The sequence below is a fragment of the Acinonyx jubatus genome, chromosome D3 (assembly GCF_027475565.1).
Source record: "Acinonyx jubatus isolate Ajub_Pintada_27869175 chromosome D3, VMU_Ajub_asm_v1.0, whole genome shotgun sequence".
NCBI lineage: Eukaryota > Metazoa > Chordata > Mammalia > Carnivora > Felidae > Acinonyx > Acinonyx jubatus.
The window spans coordinates 35,038,069-35,059,718 of record NC_069392.1 but is presented as its reverse complement, the minus strand read 5'-3'; the positions used below and the strand labels follow the sequence as shown (position 1 = coordinate 35,059,718).

Here is a 21,650-nt window from a genome sequence, read left to right as displayed (position 1 = left end):
AGCAGTTCATATCTATTTTTCTTTCACATGCTTTTGTTCCTCAATAATATAAAATATATAAAAATATAAAATTATAAATATAAAATCCATCCATGATAATGTACATAGCTGCCATTTATTTTCAGTCTTTTTTTGTATCATATTGTATGACTAAAACATTCTTTCCTACCATTTGGTTTGTCTCCAATTTATTATTTTTATTAAAAAATGCTCTGTTGGGCACCAGGGTGGCTCAGTCGGTTAAGCTCCTGACTCTTGATTTTGGCTCAGGTCATGATCTCAGGATTCGTGAGATTGAGCCCTGAGTTGGACTCTGTGCTGACAAGGCGGAGCCTGCTTGGGATTCTATCTCTCCTCTCTCTGCCTTCTTTCCTGCTCTGCATGCATGAGTGCTCTCGCTCTCTCTCTCTTTCTTTTTCTCTCTCTCCCTCTCTCCCCCTCTCTCTCAAAAGAAATAAAATAAACATTTAAAAAATGCTGTATTGACAATAAGTGTATGTCTCCTGGTGTATATGTGCAAGAATATTACTCGGAAATATACCTAGAAGTGGGTCACATGATACATGCCTCTTTAACTTTACTAAGTACTACCATTACCAAATTGTTTTCCAAAGTGGCTGTACCAATTTCCACTCTCACAAGCAGTGTGTGGGAATTATTATTGCTCTGTATTTTTCCTGATTTCTGAAGAACACAAAAGTTCATTTCAAAGGTAATTACTGATCTTTGTGTAATTGATTTATGTTTTAAAGAAAAAAAATGATGGAATTATTTTCTTTATAAAGACAGTGCTAAAACCATTTAAATGGTTTTAAATTTCGTATTTTTAAAAGAAAACTGAATGTATCTGTGGCCTATTAAACCTTATGTCTCAATTGAGAGTTAAAAATCTAATATATCTAGAAAAATCTAATTTTGAGGGGGGTCACTCAAACTTTTATTGATTTCCCCCCCCTTCTAGTGCCAGGCGCTGTTCCCACTGAATCCATCCAAGGAAGTACTTTTGAAGAGAAGATATTTCTTCAGTGGCGGGAACCGATTCAAACATATGGTGTCATCACATTATATGAGGTAGTATACACATTCATTAGTAATTTAATTTTTATTATAATTTCCATGTAGCTAGACTGTCTAGTATTTTTAAAAACGCATAATGGCATCATGTCTTTTAAGAAGTTTATTGTCTTTGATAGTTATAATGGTTACTGCATAGAAGCAAAAAAAAAACACTGATTTTTTTCAAATAATGTATCATTTCAGGGTGTATATTTATAATGCTTTGGATGTTTCTGGACTATATGCTATTATATGTAAAGACACAACATAATATTTTAAAAAAATAACCTGTATTAAAAACAATAAGTATTTTGTAACGAGCATTGATTAGGAGGCAACCCCATCCTGCTAGCTATAAAATATTTTACTACTGAATTATAGAAGAACGGTGATTATCCAATTAGCAAAGTCGATAGACATTGTCTCAGGGATAACAATTAAATAATGTCTTTTGGTTCTTAGTATTAGCAAAACATCCTTTCGGCTTCCGTGGCATAGTTTTGTCTACTGAGGCATATCAAATGGTTGAATGGTAGAGAGCAGAGAAGAATTTGATGAATTGTTCAAGAAAAAAATAACAGCAGTGACGGGGTGACAGTCATCATCACATCTGTACGAGCATCATTTCGCTGTGCCTATTGTCATAGAAACAAGCAGGTGCATTTTTTTAAAGCTAGCATGCATTTGAATGCAAATGTAACAAAATTATATGTTGTTAGGTTTCTAAAAATCGCGACTGTTCCTCTGGTGGAGCCTCTGCTTGAATACCTTTCAGAACTCCTGACAAAAGCCTGAGCAGATTAGCTGTCAGACAGTAATCACTGGTAAACCCCTCCCTGACCCAACGAGCCTCACATTTATGTTGCCTTATACCTTTTGGAAATTGGTATTGAAATGCAAAAATTAATAACAATAATAATGTTTTTAATTGAAAGCTAAACAAAGTAAGAGAAAAGGAAAAGTTGATTTTTATGTTAAGTTATTGATGCTGTTCATTGGTTGCTTCGTTGTGAAAGAATTCAGCATTAGGAACATCGATGGCTCAGCCTTTTGAGAGCTAAGTTTTATAATCAAATCAGACAAGTTCATATTTTTTTTTTCTCAATGATCAGAATCTTTCAGTTAATATTTTTTGGCCCCAGGACCATTTTCTGGCCTCAGTTTTAGAAATTCCTACCTAAGAGTAACAGAATATTTTATGAGAAAAGATAACAGCCTTTGAATCAATGTTAAGTTCCAAGAAATAAGTCTATCTGTCCCAGAAGCCACATGTTCCTATCTAGACAAACAGAAAATAATAGCCAGATCCTTTCTTTCTGATCCCACTGAGCATACATCTTTGTGTAAAAAGTAACTTTAACATGAAAACAATAGGAAAAATAATTCAAAAGAAGAAGCTATTAATCTCTCTGAATTCAGCAGCCAGGGTCTCCCAGCTGAACACGGATCTAAATGCTGTTATAATGGGGATACGTGAATGTGTCATAAATCAGGGTTTTAAACATCAGATATAGTTAAGTAGCACAGGCTGGTTCATTTTTCTAGGTACCAAAGGGAAAATGTCAAATGTGTATGTTTTCTGACCACCAAATCTTTCTCTGTCTTTCCCCCATGCTTTCCAGAAGTAGGAAAGGGTGTTTCTGTTCTCAAAATAGGGCTTACATGGTGTCTCATGAGGAAGCTCTTCTTTAGTCAAGATGTACTTCCTGTGCCAGAGTCAGTGATAGGCACGGCTTCCTCCTGGAGCTAAGGACTGTTGTTGAATGTTCCTCGGAGGACCAGAGGCTCTGGGGACTGACATCATGCTAAGGAAATGGAACAGTTGTCCAGAAAAACAAAAACAAAAACAAACAAACAAAAAAACCCAGCGATCTTAGGAACAGTAAGTTCTGTCATAGAAACACATTTGACTATAGGTAAAAACCAGAAGGCAAGGTAAATTATCCTCATTGGAAAAAACTTAGTAACAAATGATACAGATGTTTCCTTAGGGCAGGGAGTATGCTTGGATCCTTTTTGCAGAAAAGAAGAGAAAACAGGTTGAATGCAGTAGATGTTGTACATGAATATGCTGTGGGTTCAGGTTATTTTCAGGTTCTCTCCTTACCTCTCATGAAAGATACACCAAACCATTAATGATCAGAAAATGTCAACATCATCGTTTTCTGCCAGACGTTTTGGCAATTGACAGCATGAAAACACTCTTCTGATCTTACTCTTTGCCTCTCCGTTTTATTCCCCTAAGGTCCATCTTCAATGTTCTCGAACTAGCCTTTCCTCTCTCTTCTCCCCACCTTTGTTTAGGCTTTAGCCCTTCACATCCCTTACTTTTTGATCAGCCCTTTATTTTTATCAGTCATCTGCCCGAGACCTAGACTGACATTTACAGCCTTCCTCAACAGCAATCAAAATTTTTATTTTATTAAATTAGAAATGTAATATCACTCTCTGAAGGAATATTTTAAGTACAGAAGTATTCAAAATAGTATCCTTGCTTCTTCCTTGCACTTTACAGAGGTAACAGCTGTTAACAACTAGGTCATGTCCTTCCAAAATGTTATGAGGTAGAAATTATAGTGCAAATTCACTTATGAATAGAGATCAATAAAATTTAATAAATATTCACAAATCCAGCATTTTTTACAAGAATAATATGCCATATAAGACATCTACCTCACACCATACAAAAAAAACTCCTACCAAATGGAGTCATGTTCTAAACACAAAAGTTAAACTACCAGAACACGTTAGGAAAAATAAGGATGATATTTCTATAATATATCTTACTGTGCTTGACAATAAAACCAGAAAGTTCTATTTTAAAAGATTGACAGATTTACCTATATAAATATTTAAAGTTGTAAATGACAAAAGATACCACTCGGAAAGTCTAAATACAGACAGAAGACTTGAGGAAATTATTTTCAACATTTATAACCGTCGATGGGCTGTTGGCTGCAATGTATAGACTTGATACAGATTGATAAGAAATAGACAAAGCATTCCATTAGAAAAACTGGACAAAGAATAAGAGGAGACAACTCATAGGAAAAAAAAAATCCAAGTAGCATGTAAGCATGTGAAAAGGTACCTACCCAATCTTACTAATGATTCAGAAATGAAATAAGTGCTACAAAAAGTTTAAGTCTGTATAATATCAAGGGTTAAACAGTGATGTGGGGAAATGCATATGTGTTTAGACTGTTGGCGGGAACATGCATCTCTTACGTAGATAATTTGGGAGAACCTTTCAAAATGTAAACATTGCATATCAAGTCTATTTCTAGAACTTTCAGCCAGTAATACGCCCAAGTACACAGTACTCGGGGATATATACACGTCCAAGCATTTTCTTTAAATGGCTCTCAATTGCCTAGTGAGTAAACGCCAGACTCCTGGTCATGAGAGTAACGCATCTACAAACTTTGAAATACACACACACACACACACACACATATACATACACACACACACACACACACACACACACACACACACATATCTTTCTATCTCTCTGGAGATACACAGCATATATATATATATATCATTGACATACTGTATTTGTCTTGGATATTTTCTTTTTCACCCCCCCCCCCCCACACACACACACACACTTCTCTCTCTTTCTCCCTCTCTTTCTATAGAGAGAGGTGAACCAACAAAAGGACTCTTAGCTGTAGAGAACAAGCAGATGGTTACCACAGGGGACATGGGAAGGGGGATGGGTGAAATAGCTGATGGGGATTAAGGAAGGCACTTGTGATGAGCACAGGGTGATGTATGGAATTATGAATCACTAAATTCTACACCTGAAAGTAATATTACACTGTTTAGTAACTAACTAGAATTAACATAAAAACTTAATTCCAATACACACGCACGCGCGTGTGTGTATGTGTATTTCGAACCTGAGGCCATAAACCAATCTAATGTGTGAAGAGTATAAAGTGCAGTGTTGTATGGGTATGTAGGAAACAAAGTAGAATGGTCTGGGCTTGTCAAATGATTGAAGTATTGACGAATCAAGAGTTGAAGACATGTCCAAATCCCTAGCCTGGATAACTGGGCTCAACTAATCACTACTGACTAAGATAGGTAATAGAATAGAAAGAAGTAGAATTTAAGGGCCCTGTTAAGAAGTTTGGTTTTAATATTCAAGGCCTTCCATGATCTAATTCCAATTTACATTTATTACCGTATCTCCCATTATTTTTTTCCTGGAATTTCTGGAATTTAATGAGCTATGTATGTGGAATTTTAATCCATCACACCTTCTTTCTATCATTTCCTTCTGTCTTCCTGATACTGTCCCCTCTTCTCTCCTCCTCTGGGACTTCTGCTTATATTTCAGTTTTTCATTCAAATATTATACTTTTCCCTGAAATATTCTAGGTTCTTTTCTCCCCCCCCCCACCCCCCCAAATCAGATTTAATTATTCCTTCTTCTGATTGCTTGTCTCTCCATTAAAAGACTGTATTTAACCCTGGCTGAAATTCCAATCAACTCACCCTTCCTAGAAGATTTTGAATCCCCTCCTGGTCAAAGATGGCATGTTATTCCATTTTGTTTTTCTATGAATCTTGTAGTTTAGGACCTGAGACCACAAGTAGAGGAGGGGAAGACAATTTGGGAATATTTCAGGCACCTACATACAAATCGGAAATCATCCAATACAAGCTGCCATTGACCCCCATCTCACCTAACTCTAACCCCCCACCTGTGTTATTTGCATTCCCTTTTGACTTGGGGGAATTGTATAAAATTGCCTAGACCCAACATGGAACATCAGTGTTTTTCATAGAGGCTGCACGAAAATTGCCTTATCCCTCAGCCACAGTGCAAGTGTGGAAGCAATCCCAGGCATTCCTTCTGGGAGTTTCCTGCTGCTTTACTACAGTCTGCTAGTTAATAGAACTTCATAAACATGAGTTGAATAAACAATAAACAAATGAAAAAAAAAACACATGCCAAAAGGACATGGTATGATACGTTTGGGTGTGAGTGTAGAGTTGTTTTTTTGGCGTCCGTTAAAGTAATTGCTTGGATAAATGTATATGGAGCATCCACTCTATGGTAGGAGTGGATTCTAGAGTTGACTGCTCCTGTTCCTGAAGAGCTGGTTTTTTATTCCTGGTATTCAAACTCCCAGAGCTCTGGATGGCTTTGAGGGGGATCGATGACCTTTCTGACATTTTGTGTCCGCATATATACAACATACTTACTTGTTAGGAAGAAGATCCATAATTTTTAGGAGTGCATGAGTTAGTGTGCATGGGTGGGGGAGAGAGGATCTATGAGTATTAGCAATTTCTCAAACGGCTGTGCCTGAAAGACTGTTACTAAGCCCCATCTAGCTTATCCTGTTGACCATGGCCATAGGTGAGTACAGTGGAACGATGGGTCCTTTGATAAAGCATTTACTTTCTGTGCTGTAGTCAGTGTGGGGGCAGCCACATCCTACTCGCGGTCGTGTGCGCATTTATGTGAGTGCATGCACACACCTCTTCTCCCCAGGAGTCTTCTTGGGAAAATATCTACTGAGTGCCAAATATTTACTCATCACCGTGGGCTCAGAAAGAAGAAGAAGACATCAATCACTCCTCAGAAAGAAGATACAATTACATGAAAAGTTCCAATTCCGTTGGCATATTTAAATCATGATTTAATACTACAGAAGAGCTGTGACAGTGCTCCATGATGTATGGCCAAATGAACTTATGAATGCAGTGACAACATCAGGCATTCAGCTGGTCCAGTGATTGTTAGGCCAGATTTTGGAAGGCTTTCCAGAGAAGTAAAATGGGAACTTTAACTTTAACCATGGGCGGGCAGACATGTTTTGCTCCAATCTCGCCTGAATTCCCAGTGTCTTTGAAAGCATTTCTTTCTTAAGACCCCTTTCCCCCCCTTTTTTTTCCTTTTGATTTCAGTAACAGCTCTCTCTGTTGGCCTTTCTGGCTCATTTGTTGGTTTCTCCTCCTCCACCATTGATTACATTAAATATCAGTGTTCTCCCTAAAATCCTTTCCCCAACGACCTCATCCCTTCCTAAATAATACTATTTCAATGCTGATCACCCCCACATCTCTATTTCCAGGCCAAACATCTCAAATCCCAGCTTATACAATGCATGGTATGGCCACAAGCCAGCAGTTCGTTTCCCCTCATTCATTCCATCCCATTTCAGTAAAGGCGGGGCCATCTTTTGCTTAAGCCCAAAATGTGGACACTGTCCTTGACACTATCCTTCATAGTGTCCGCATCCAGTCTGTCACGGAGTTCTGCCCATTTTCACTCTCCAGTATGCCAGTTCTCTTCATTCACTGCGCTCTTCACGATGCTCACCTTAGTCCCAGCCACTGCACTAGCACAGGAACTAGAGGTTTCCCTCGCGGTCTCTGCAGAAGCTCCCAGTGGCCTCCCTACTACCATTACTGCTTCCTTCCAGCAGACCACTTCTCCCCTTGGCCGCTAACACGGTCTTCTCCTAAGGGCAGTCAGATCATTTTGTTTGCATGCTTAAAAATGTTCAAAGGCTCCCCCGTGTGTGCATCCATCCTTCTTATCTTAGGGTACAGAGCGCTGCATGTTATGGCATCTGTCCACTCCTCCAGCCACTGATTGAGGGACCACGCTCACCTCACCTGCTGGGCCACAGCCACACGGACCTTCTTTCTGTCCATTGACTGTGCACAGAATGCTCCTGCTTCATGGCCTTAGTTCATGCTATTCGTTTCCAAACTCTTGGCACAGCTGGCTCTCTCACAAGTTCAAGTCTCCTCAGATTAACTGTCATCCCCTCAGTGGCCCCTTCCCCAGTGGTTCTTGGTGGCTGTGCATGTATCCCTCCCCGCCCCCAATATTCTTTATCTTAGCACCGTGTTTGTCTCATCTACTGAATTGCAGTTTTTTTTTAATTATTAATTTACATACTGCATCTCTCCCAGCTCCACCCACTGAAGTCCAGTTTCTTAACCACCTGAGGGCAGGACCTGTGTCCACCTGCTGACCGTGGTGCTCGCGATGTCAGTGCTATTCCATCAATATTGGAATGGAATGAGTGAATCAGAGTAGGTAGAGAAAACGGGTCACAGATAGCCCTGTCACATTCCAGGCAGGTGAAAGTTTATGAGGAAAAACAGCGCCAGAAAAGCCCAGTGTTTGTGGTACAGTAAATCTTTATCCCCCGACCAGGACAGAAGGTAATATAATATCATGGTGTCGAGTATGCAGAAATAAGTTTGAAGAAGAAGATGTCGGTGGGTCTTAGACCCAAAGGTAGGGAGTTTGGACTTTGTCCCATATATGATTGTGTACCACTAAACTTTTTGGTAAGGCAATGAAATGAACAAGGAGATGTACCTAGCCCTGACGGGTGGTGCTAGTCCTCGTTTTAATTATAGTGTATCTTAATTGTTAAATTGCTTCTCTACTTGTCTACCAGACTGTTACCTCCCCCGGGTCTGGTACCGTGTCCCAATCACCAAGTGAGATCCCAGCTCAGAGTACAGGGCTTGGTGCACCAGAGATATACAATGAATAGGTTTTGAATGGGTGAATGAATGAATGAACTTTGGGGAGTGAATATGCCATCAGAGCTTAGAGCTGCCCTCTCTGAACTACCTTTTTCTCGAGAAGTGTCAGAACGAGGACCAAGTAAGCAACTAAGCACACAGGGGTGACAGCGCTAAAGTCCGTCCCACAGCAGCTGGTGGTAGACAGGGTCTTGTCTCTTATAAGGGAAGTCTGCTAAAGGGTTAACAACAGATATGCCACCTGACTCTGAGACTGGCATGCACCGCGGTGATTAATATATACAGCAAACATTTTCTTGCCAAAGCTGAGATGATTCAATCTAAATATTCTTCCAGAGAGGTCTCCTTAATTATAATGACATGGTATAAATATAAGAAGAAAGAATGTCAATTATCACTTTGTATAATAACAGTGTTAGTGTTCATGCACATAAATTATAAGTAAGTTTACCTATTTAAAAGCAAGGAAAAGTGCTCGGTTTTGCAATTTAAAACTTTTGAATATGCCACATTTAAAAATTATGTCATTATAACCAGTAGGAGTTAGTAATCACCACTAAAATGCGTGTTCGTGAATAGGTGATGAACTACTTATAGTGAAATTCTTTTAAAAATCACTTGAAAGGACAGATTTAAAGACACCTATGTTATATTTATTTTCATGCATTCCAGACTCATCCAATGTGCTTTGAACAGCTGTTAGTTACATGGCATAGATATGAAAGCTTTTAGAGTGGCTCAGCCTGAAATGGCAGCTCCTAGTCGTGCATGGTGATTTAAATTTAAATTTTAGTTAATTAAGATTAAATAAGATCAAATTTTCAGGTCTTCAGTCTCACTAGCCACATTTCAATCCACCTGTGACTGGTGGCTACTGTCCTGAATAGTGCAGAGTAGAACTTCCCTATCATGCAGAAAGTTCTCTTGGACAGGGTTGCTCTAAAGAAAAGAAGTAAATAGGACCCGTCACAAGCACCACAGTCATACCATCAAGAGCTGCTGACATGTGTCTGGGATTTATTTTGAGAGCAGATATCTTTGCCCACATTGATGAACACATTTAAAAGTGCCCTTAGTTTCCAGTAGACAATAATCCTATTCAGTGCTAAATCAAACTGGCCACTGGCTGAGAGAGGAGGCCTTCCCCTTGTAAGGTCCTCATCTGTTTGAGCTAGTTGTACACTTTGTGATGTTGTTTGAAGCCAACTGTAATGTAGTTTTCCAAAGTGACATTTTGAAAGCAAACAACTTCAAGGTATTAGCTTAAACCTGAACTCATCCTTTATGTTCTAATCTACTGGCGTTCAGTTCCACTGTCTATAAAAGTAATAACTCATAACAGTTTTGGCTGAATTCCTGCGCCCCTTCACCGGATCCAGGATTTGAAGAGTCTGAGTGAGTAGAAGAGCTTATCATAAAGCATCTGACAGTGCATACATCACAAGGGTTTACTGGATAAAGATGTGATCCCGGTCCATCTGCTCCAGATATGTTATCACATTCTTATTCTCTTGCAGATCACCTACAAAGCTGTCAGTTCCTTTGACCCAGAAATAGACTTATCCAATCAAAGTGGAAGAGTTTCAAAACTGGGAAATGAAACCCATTTTCTATTCTTTGGACTGTATCCGGGGACCACGTACTCCTTTACTATCCGAGCTAGCACAGCTAAGGGATTTGGACCTCCAGCAACAAATCAGTTTACCACCAAAATATCAGGTATTATATATACATTCATGAGTTATGTCTTTTATCGGAAGTAGCATTTTTGTACTTTTTCATTCCCATTGTCAAGGACACAAAGCTCATACCATCTTACACATTGTATTCAGATTCCCACTTTGGTACGTATGAAAATCAGATTCCTGGAATTGAATGAAATACTGCAAATACTTATAATTTGGGAGCTTAAGATCCTCCTGCATTAGGAAGCAGCCATGTTTTATCAGTTTGCATCGGAGAACGGGAGCATGGGCGATGGTTCTGGTCTGTATGCTCCTACCCCCTTCACAGTACAAGTTACCAGAGCAGCCGTGGTGGAAAGATCTCTGCAATGAGCTGTGAACGACTGAGCGCTCAGCAGATAGACAGCATTATATGGAGTCTGCTTCCAGAAGGGACCTTCCTTGGGACCTTCACCCTTAGTAGTTGCCCATTCTTTGCAACGACAGAGGGGTGGCACCAGGCACTTACAGCCTCCAGCTTTTTGCTGGTAGAGACTCAATTATGCCATCCAACCAAAGACATAATTTGAGAAGAATTTCTGGGCATGTGCAACTGTGCAGAAAATGTCTTTGTGCTTCAGACTAGAGGAAATGGAGTTGCCATCTGCTCTGGGATTTGTAACAGCAATAAACACAATTCCACGGACATTCCCTTTTTCCATTCTTTTCCCCTTTGGGTATGAGTGGGGGAAGTATTTGAGTTTTGGCTTTGCCTGTTTTGGTTGGGGGTAGATGAGCAGGGGGCAGGTGAGGGAAGTAACTCTTTCAGTCAGTCAGTGTTAGCTAAATAATATTTAGCCTGATTTTCACATATACTGCCCCTCATTTCTAGTTCTTGGAAAGTTTTTTGCTTAGAATCGGAGACCGGGAATTGCTTACAGCTCGAGTACTAAGCATTATTAGGTTTGGACATTGGTTTTAAGCAGCTATAACTTATGGGGAAATTTTTGATCATGTGAGATTTTATTTCTAAGCACAAACTTGACTTGAAGTTTAATATATGTTGATATTTCATAGAAAGCATCAGGTGATAACAATATGGGGAGTTGAAAGAAGAGGAAGAAGTCTTTGGGAGGTTAGGAAAATGGCATAGTTTATAGAGCTGAGCAAGTAGAGAAACCACTAGATTTGGAATCAGAAAATATGGTTTCTGGTTGTAATTTTCCATGTGCTCCTTCTCTGATCTTGATTAAGTGCATTGATACTTGGATGTAATTAAGATGATATCACTGCTGCTTGAATTTATATGGAGAATAAGGTGGGAATGTGTGTAAATATATGTATCTCCAGGCCCCTGCCCCCCCCTTTTGGTAATTTTCCCCTATGGAAACTGTATTTCAAAGATTATTAACTTTTTTTAATGTTTATTTTTTGAGAGAGAGAGAGAGAGAGAGAGAGAGAGAGAGAGAGAGAGAAGGGGAGAGGAGAGGCAGAGAGGGAGACACAGAATCTGAAGCAGGCTCCAGGCTCCGAGCTGTCAGTACAGAGCCTGACGTGGGGCTCGAACCCAAAAACTGTGACATCATGACCTGAGCCAAAGTTGGACACTTAACCAACTGAGTCACCCAGGCACCCCTTAAAGATCATTATCTTAAAGAGGATGTTCTTTTAGAAAAAATAATTCATTTTTTGCTACTTTTGTTATATAAAAATTCTGGTTGATACGAGTCTGACCGCTGTTAGCCCAGCAAGTTCATACAGTTCTATCCAGAAACAAAGACAGTTGACATTTTAGTTAGCCTGCAGACTCATCAAGAATAACTATTTGATTTTTATAGTTCAAAGAAAATTACAGTTTATGGGCCCCAATTTTCTACGTTCGTGGACCTCAAATAGAGAACTATTCTCTATACAAAATGTAATTCTGTGTTATGAATCGGAGTTAATTTTTAATAGAATTGGAGTTAATTTTTAATGCTGAGAAAATCCAATAAATGGAAATGAGATATAACCCATGTCTTTTACATAAAAGCTTTTTATATGTAAGAGATTTTTAAAACTGTATTTAAAAAAAATTGATCTCTAGCGTTCTCATCAGGTACCTACATCTGTGGGTCTTAAAAAGACTGTGTGCCCTCCCACATCACAGGCTTCATGAAATGATTTCTCTTGTCCATGGCGATGACAAAATTACTGAAGAGCTCTGTCGTTATCTTCTCATAATAAGACTGAACAATCTAGAAAACAAAGAATGCCAGGAAATGGAAATAGGATTCACATGGAGTGGAGAAAAAGAACTAACATTTGTAGAATTATATTTGCCTGGCTCTCTTTATTATCTCTTTGAATTCCCATGATAACCCTAGAGGGTAATTTCTCCTGTTTGGAAAGAAGAGTAAACTGAAGCTCCAGAGATAATTGACGTGCCTCAGTTCTTGTGCTGATTAAAACAAAACAGCAAAAAGTCCAACCGAGGCCTCTCTTACTTCAGTTCCCGTGTCTTCTCCACCTGCTGCTCTCCCTGAGAGCCCACTAGTGGTCACTGATTTCAGCAAGCCTCCGTGGCTCCTGTAGTCCTCTGCAGATCCCTGGATGGATCTCTGGCCCACGCAGCCTTCCACCTTGACTCAGATGGGAGAGCTATAATGTTCAGTCTTATGATCCTAGTGCTTGTTTCTTAAATTTGCATTTAAAGTCATTTTTAAAGAAAAGCATTCCTACCAACAAGTACACAGATTCTAAGCCCACAGCTCGCTGACTACATCCATTCAGCGAGAATGCAAATCAAGACATAATATTAACTAACACCGCCCGAGCCCCCTCACGCTCCCGCCCAACTTAAACGCAACATGAAAGAAGTCAACATATATTGGTTCTAGAAGTGCTTCCTCGTATTGTGTGTAGGGCATGTATGTAAAGGCTGCCCGTCGTTGGTTCGTAGCTGCAATTTAAGTGCACTGTGCTCTTCATGTTCTTTGGAAATGGAACTAGGAAGGAAACTGAAAAGATCAACCAGAAATATAATGAGTCTCCCATCTCACACATTCTTTCCCCAGCACCCTCTATGCCGGCTTATGAACTGGAGACCCCTTTGAATCAAACGGACAACACAGTGACAGTCATGCTGAAACCTGCACACAGCCGGGGCGCACCTGTCAGGTACTGAGCAGAGGAGGGGTGGGCTGGCTCTAGAGAGATAGGAACTAAAATCAAATTGACTAATTTCTTGAACGTGTTTTCTGGGGTTTTGCTACAAACATCAGTCAGCTTGTAAAGCCAGTATCTTTATTAGCTCTAATTAGATTAGAAAGGGAAAGTGCTTTGAACTGGGGTGACCAAGTATTGTGTATGGAGTTTGATTCAGATGCAAGTGCATTGTTCTTTGAAGATAAGGAACAAAAGCCTTAGTCTGTGGAGAGGTGGCTGTACTTCTAAAAAGTAATTGCTTGCTGAAATTTAGTTACCCAAGGGCAGATGACATTTTTATCCTGAGCTCTACTCCTTAAATGGACGTTTGTGGGTTTTCTGCTTGTTTGTTTGTTTACTTGGGGTTTTAAGTCACTTAACTTATGGTAAATGGGCTAATTTGTCCATTGGATAAGTGGTATATAGTTGTTTTTTAAAAGAAGCAGATGATTGGAAAGAGCATTGTGAAGTCTTTATTTGAACGTATTTATTACCAACAGGTAGGCCCCATTTCTCATTCCATGATGATTTATACAGCTGAGATATTACCAAGTGTAACTTGTACAGTGAATGAATAAAATAAATTTATTCTTCCTAGGAGGGAGCAAAGGAATGCCTGAATAACTCTTGAGTATGAACTTGTCATAAGCTCATTAATCTATATAAAAGAAATTTCTACTTGTTTCGGTGGGATTTAGATATTCTGTACTATCAGAATAGATCCCCTTCAAAATAACCTATTATTTTGAAGAACATACTCCAAGGAAACATTTACATTCCCATTTAAGGCTATGTAGGGATTATTTGCCATAATCTTTTTGTAGAGTTTTAGTCCATTAACCTTTTGAAACCCAGCTCTTTTGGATCACATTTTCACTACAATATCAGAGGACAGTCAGTTGGACTTCTTTCTACCTGATCAGATATGTGCAAGTTTCAATTCACGGAGTCAAGAGTAAAAACAGAATAGCGTTAATTGATGGTAAAGTCAGATTAGGGTAGAACCACAGAAATTTGCATTTGAAAAATCTACATAATTTTAGTCTATTCTGTTGTTGAGTTACTCAACATAGTAGTAGTTCACGTAAGGGATTTAGGACTACCATTCCTAAATGCAGTTTGTGAGAACACCTTGAAGTAAGTGAATGCTTTCTTACGAATTTAAGATACTATTACTGCTAGAAAAGTATAGCCACCGACACTACCTTGGCCCTTTGGGTTGACTTGAGTGCAGTGTTGTTGCGTGCCCCATTCTGAATGACCCAAGCCACACGCTCATTAGATGGTTGGCTGAGATCCAGGTGTACCTATGGCTGTGAGTCAGACTTGGTTTCACTCCGGAAAGCTGAAGTGTTATTAAATGATAAATTGATGCTCTGGCCATGGCCTTGAGAGTGTCATTTTCTTGTGACCAATTTAACAGGGGCCCAGACTCAGTACTGTGGGCTTTTAGGTCAGGGGTCAATGTTCTCCAGAAACATCATGATAAAATGAAAGGGTAGAGGCCACTCACTTTCAATGCCTCCAAATGGAAGGAATCTGAAATCCTAACCATTTCTCCAAAACAGCTAGTTATTTCCGATTCTACTTTATTCTCACATAAACTCCTTTTCATTTTCTATTCTTCTCGCCTCTTTCCTTCAAACCCTTTCAGTCAGATTTTCATCCACGTCTCTCTGTTGATCTTTCTGAGTTTTCAAATAATATTCCTTTGGGCAATCTATATCAGCCCCCTCCCCAATTCTCCTTTCCTTATTTTTTTTTTAAGTGCTTCTTGCATTCCAAACTACTATTCGTGTTTTCTATCATATGCCTTGTTGTTTTCGTTCACACCTTTCTAGTTGTTTTTGGAGACTCTGGAGCCCTAAATAGTTAATTGGAGATATCCTCAGGCTCTTTTTTATTATGTTATAAAAATGCACATTCAAATGCTTATCCAAGTGTCCAAAATATCTGGCTTCACCACAGTTTTATATCATTTCATGAGGGCCAGTCTCTGACTCGGCTGAGATTTCAGTTTATGTTAGCACACCCTCCTCCACAGCTGTCTTGATGCTCTATTTCCAAGCTCATCATTGATTAGACATCATCTTGTTATTGGCTACACATTCCTTGAATTTGCCAGGGTCACTTTTCATTCTGTCTCTATTATATCTTCTTCCACAACGTTAGCATCTTGAAATTAATAAATGTACTGTCTATGTTCATCATCTAAATCTATGCTAGATTCAGAATCAGTTCTTATGGGATACTATTAAGTAAACATTACAGGCAAACCCACTACAGATACGACCTTAAGTGAAAGGATGCTTCTCTTATCTTAAATGGGTTAGTCTGATTGGCACAAATTTGAGAAGGGAAATTATCTCGACCTCACCTGTCAAAAAGTTGTTTGTTTTGTTTTGTTTTGTTGCAGAAAAGTGAATATTCTCTCCAAGGGATTTGGTATTATAGTACAACATAATGGGACTGATTATCTATTGAGTCAATGGAAGACCAATATCTAGAAAGACTAGTTTGGAAAAAATATCCATAATACTCTCAAACTAAATGGGGTATATGAAAATTTTCAATTTCATTTAATGCTTAGAGAAATAAGAACTCTGATTAGGGAATCATAGGGACCTAAAATATAAAGCCATAATGTAGATTAAAACATTTGAACACATCTGGAAATTTGCAAAATGCACATGTAATCAAACTGCAATACAAGAAAGCTTTTCCCAAATGATAAGATAAATACTAGAAGAAGGAGGGAAATGAAAGTGAACATCTGTTTGCTTTCCTGGATTTTGCACAGTATTATGTGCTCAAAAATACTGTCATTGTGCGATTTCCAAAACCAATTCTTTCAATTGATTTGAGTTTTCTTTAATCCATAATCATTGGTGTTAAAAATTCAGTCCTACTTCATTTATGCACTTCACTAAGTAAGATGGTTCTGCATTAATTCCACTACAAGCACTCGTTTTGCTTAATGCAGATTCTTAAAATTGCACTAAACTCTCCATGTAAACGATTGTTGTCTTTTTATTGATCAACACATCAGCTCTGTCACATAAAATTATTTAAATCCCGAGATGGCCAGGAAGAGCACAAATTCCATCATTCCAACTAGTAAACTAGCACCTGGGACAGAATTTTAATGTCTGTTCATGGATTCAGTTTTTTTTTTTTTCTTTAATAAGACAAGGAAAAGCTTAATTTTCTTTGACTCATTTAGAATCACCTCATTTCTCTCTCTTCTCTCCACTGTTCATTACATGCAGACACAATCCAACAGAGAAAATCCTCGTAATTTGCCAGCAAAATAGCAGCCCTAAATAAAGGATGAGTTTTACACAAACTGTGTGCTTTTCTTGCACTAACAAATATGCTCTCTGTGATTTTACTCTTGTGATATATATCTGCTATGTGCAATATCCCTCATTAATGATGTTTTATACGTTCTAATGGTCTACAGCATGAGACTCCATCACATGGTTGAGCCTTGGGTGATGGTGTTTTCAAATGGCTCTCATTTTTGTTCTTTAGGCATTGTTGCTTCAATTTATTCATAAATGTGTGGGAGCTATATGTCTTCTTAATTAAAACTCAGCGCTTGAATATGTTAATTAAACGTTCGGATATTCATTTCAGTAAAATGTTAGAAAATTGCCATTTTAAGTACTCATTCTTTGATTCATTCATTCAGGAGAAACTACCAAGTGGGGAAAACATCTATTACAGTTGTCTGTCCATGGGGATGGGAGGTGGGCAGTCATTGCAGCAACAACCAAAACATTAAAACTGATGGCTGAAACATGCGAATACACACCTTGTTCTTCTAACAAAGCTAGTCCTAATTATTTTAATGCTGTAATTTTCTTGTCATTGGTAACTTCTTATACTATGGTGGTCTTTGCAATGAACGCTTCCTCGACAGTTATAGCTAAAAAGCAATTTGTAAAAAAAAATAATAACAAATAATAAATAAAAATAAATAAGAACAAAAGCAATTTGTGACGAGTTCCCATTGCTAAGAATCAGGGCCGCAATCTTAAAGCAAATAGGAACTTCACTGCATTATGAATGGGGAAGAGATGAGGGCATAAGGAAGGAATGAAAGAAATATTTTGCCTTATTTTTTTAAAGCATGGGTCCTGGCAAGTAAGATTCAAATGAGATAGGAAATAGTTTCTGCTAGTAGAAGACAGGCATACATGTTTTATTCATCCACAATACTTATGATTTTTTTTTGAAAAAAAAAAACCGTACCATATGAAAACTTCAGCTTCATACATAAATCGAGAATTTATTTACTTTTATATAATGTGGCCAGATTTTCATTAACTAGATTTCACCTTGAATTCATTATCCTGGGAGACTTTACCAATATGTGATGTTTTCATTTATCTCCTGTCATTTTTTCCTGATGCTGCTTTGTCTTAGGTAGTTAGCGAGCAAAACGTGCACGGATCTTAGTGCTTCATTGTTAACTTCTAGTATTGCTTGATTTACCCAAACTATTCATCAAATATTCTTTTGAAACAAATCAGACAAATAATTAAAAATGTATTAAAGGATGCTATTTTTTCTCATAACTGAGCTTTTTTTCCTTGAAAACTCTGTGCTGTGTTCTTAGAAAAAGGTGAAGGACAGGTTTTCATTCCATTGAGGATAAATAGTCAGTAAAGCAATTGTATGGGTTTTAAGAAAATTTGTTACACTTCCTAGAAATGTCTGATTTGATCCTCGAGCTGTATGGAAAATGAGATTTATTCTTCTTTGTGGCCATCAGCTTGCACTCATGTTCCCAGCTGGTTGTCACATAGAAGTTTTTCTTAAAGGGATTCGGCAAGAGAGTGTCAGGGAGTCTGTGAAAACTGCCACCTCAGATGGACAGAGACACGGATCTTTTGACAGTAAAAGCAGGGAAAGAGATCATTATGACTAATGAATGATAGGAGATAATCATGCATTTTGTTTTAAGAAGTTTCTTATGTTAGAGCGGCACCTGGGTGGCTTAGTCAGTTAAGTGTCGAGCTCTTGATTGCGGCTCAGGTCATGATCACACGGCTCGTGAGTTTGAGCCCCATGTCAGGCTCCATGCTGACAGAACAGATCCTGCTTGGGATTTTCTCTCTGTCTGCTCTCCCCAGCTCTCATGCATTCTCTCTCTCTCTCTCACTCAAAATAAATAAATAAACTTAAAAAAAAAATGTTTCCTATATTAGAAATTATACGTGTTGGCATACAATTAATTATAGTTTAGAAAGTTTTATATTAGGATGTAAAGACCAAAGACCAATTCAAAAAAAAAAGGCCTTTTTTTAAGATAGCAACAATCCATTTGATTGTCTGCTATCAGTAAGTCCAAGGAAAGACATTTTTACTCTATGAACACCACCTGCTTGGGCATCTCGTTTTCTTCTGCTTCATGCAAGGAGCCTTTGAGCAAATCAACATGATGATGTTCTTGTGAGGATTAATGGAAGTAGTGTTTAAAAAAAAAAAAACAACACTCCAAACTGTATTTCACACATACTAATGCCATATAAGTGTTTTTCTACTGCAGTACTTCCAAACTGTGTCAGTAGATGGTTTGTGGTGTGTCCCCCGCCCCTCCCCCCCCCCCCACATACCCACATAGGACAAACTCTGGTTCGCTAGCTTTTCCTTTGTTTGTGTCATTTTTTTTCAAATCTAATATCTTAATTTTACATGAAAAATAAATTAAGGATTTAACAATTGTCTCTATCAATAAAGTCATAAATAATAGCATTACGATAAATCCTGGTATCTCTACTACATGTTAAATTTTGGTTATATCTGGCTACCTATTTATGTATGCATTTGCAAGTCTTTGGGAATTGATATTATAAATAGGTAATGAACTCTTCCCTGCTCCAGTTCTGTCGTACAAGTCTTTAAAAAGGTTATATGTTTCCCTGTTGGCCTCTGAATCATTACCTAATTATGGTTATGGCCAGCTCTACTGAATAAAGTTAACTATAGAACAAAAGGAAATGGGTCTTCTATTTATAACCATCCTGAAAGTGAAATTCACAATATGGCACCAATGGAGAGTCATTAAGACATGGAACTTGCTTGGCCCAATGGTGTCTAATGTTCTGTTCACCTTTGAAGAATCTGATTCTTCTTCCCCTTCCTTAAAAAAAGAAAAAAATACTTGTGATTCAAGTACCATTTTATGGTACAATCATTAGGATTATGTTAGAATATGTTAGAATTTATTCCCTAGATTCTAAAACTTATCTTTTTTATTCAGAATAGAGTTGTCCAAGAATTTGATCTTGGGTCAGAGGAACCAGTTAAATAGTGATTTGCAGATACATTTTTTTAATTATTTATTCCCCCAAATTGTATCCCTTTTCTTGTTGGAATGACTATTATTTTGAGAAAGGAAAAACTATAATGTAAAACCTCACAATGCAGTTTACCTTAAGTTCCAAAGCTTCTGTAATATAAATTTAAAAGTAGCTTCATATTAAATTAGCCTATTATAAATCCATGTATAATTTCCATATCTAAACAACGCTTTGCCCTACATTAATTAGAAACTACTGAATCTATCAATAATTGATCAAGATCATTGTGGACGAAAACATAAGATACTTTCAGGTGTCATGCCTGTTAGGCAGGCAGAATCACTCTTTCCTCCTCTGGCATATTCTAAAAAAGAAAGAGTAATATTCAAGTAATTACTCTGTTTTATGTGTCACATAAATCGTGGACCTAACTTTTAAAATGAGCCGCAGGATATAGGGAAAGGACATACTCTGAAGTTAAATAAACGTAATTTCAAATCCCAGCTCTCTTAACAACTACCTGTGTGACTATGTGACTACGTGACTATGACTATGTGACTACATTTCTTAACATCTGTGAGCCTCGGGTCTCTCATCATTGCAGAGCAAAGTAATATCACCTTATCTCAGGGAGTTGTTAGGATTATAGTTATTAAGCGCTCACTAGGTTCCAGGCACTTTACTGAGTACTGGGAACACGGAGGAACCTGTTAGGGGCTCTTTTCTTCAGGAGTTAGCAATCTAGATACGACCAGTGTGTCCTCTCTCCCCCTACTGCAGGGATAAGTACTGGCACAGTGAGCCCAAGGGGAGGGGTTGTACACAGGAGGGTCAGGTAAGGCTTCAGAGGAACGAGCTCTGGAGCCCAGCAGCTGAATCTTGCAGCTGGATATTGCCCAAGGTTGGTCATGTATGTATGTCATGGGGAGGTATTTGCAGGGCGGGGTAAGTGTATGGCAGGGAATAAATAAGGGGCAAGACAGATGAATTCCACAAGGCCAGGGAGGACTGAGCAAGTTGGCCTCATCTGGGAATGGGAAGGGTGTTACAGCTACAGTGGAGGATGGGGAGGTTGGGGAGCCACAAGGGAGATAGGGGCTAGATTGGGCACCCTTATGCTCCACGCCCAGGAGTAGAGATGTAGCCTTCAGGCAGTGAGTGGCAAGGGAGAAAAATGTAAGGAAGATCAGCCCTGCAATGGGGGATGGGATTAGCCAGGGAAGGAACATAGGAGAGCTTCCCAGCAAGTGCAGCTGGTGGATGTGCTGAGCCCTCCCGCTGTTCCTTTGACTGGGCCCAGTTAAGACATAGCTCACCTTTAGGCATGAAGGGAAGGGGTCTGGTAAGTGCCACATGCCAATTTTTATTAGAGACAGGATTTAAAGGAATCAAAAACATTTAGTCCTTTTTAGAGGAAAAAGCGTTATTAACTAGCCAAAGCAATTGGTGATATGAACTGTTTAGAGTATTGTTAAAGTAGACACTAGGATACTAGAAATTTAAAGCCAATCTTGGCAGTGACTATCTAGTAACTTCCTGGAAATTGCTAATTGTATGAATATTTTTAAATATCGATTTTCATAAGCAGTAGAATGTGGCATTATTAATCCCAGTTGCTGAGAAGTTTCTGGATCTTTCTTAGTGGGTGGCCGTGGCTAGTTCTCGGCTGGGAACAGGGAAGACCCGAATGTTTGATCATGTGATAACTCATTTCTGCTATGCCCAAAGGAACCCATGCTTGTCTCTCAAAAGATAGGTGCCTGAGATTGGAACTACAGATTACATGAAAGCCTTTGAATGTCACGTACAGTAGTGGCCAAAAGCTATTCATGCTGTCTCCCAAAGGTGAGAGGAAGTAGTTGAGCACATTCCCCGCTCCAGACTGACCACCCGCCCG

The 21,650-nt window shown here is 38.7% G+C and overlaps 1 protein-coding gene across 6 annotated transcripts in view; it reads left to right on the top strand.

Moving 5' to 3' along the window:
- PTPRM (protein tyrosine phosphatase receptor type M) overlaps positions 1-21,650 on the top strand; it is a 787,775-nt gene that overhangs the window by 482,651 nt on the left and 283,474 nt on the right. For all 6 annotated transcript variants that reach the window (XM_027068512.2, XM_027068514.2, XM_053205687.1 and 3 more), the window contains 3 exons: positions 962-1,071; positions 10,110-10,311; positions 13,313-13,415. In XM_027068512.2, the coding sequence (XP_026924313.1) occupies positions 962-1,071; positions 10,110-10,311; positions 13,313-13,415 (415 nt within the window). The remainder of the gene's footprint in view (positions 1-961; positions 1,072-10,109; positions 10,312-13,312; positions 13,416-21,650) is intronic.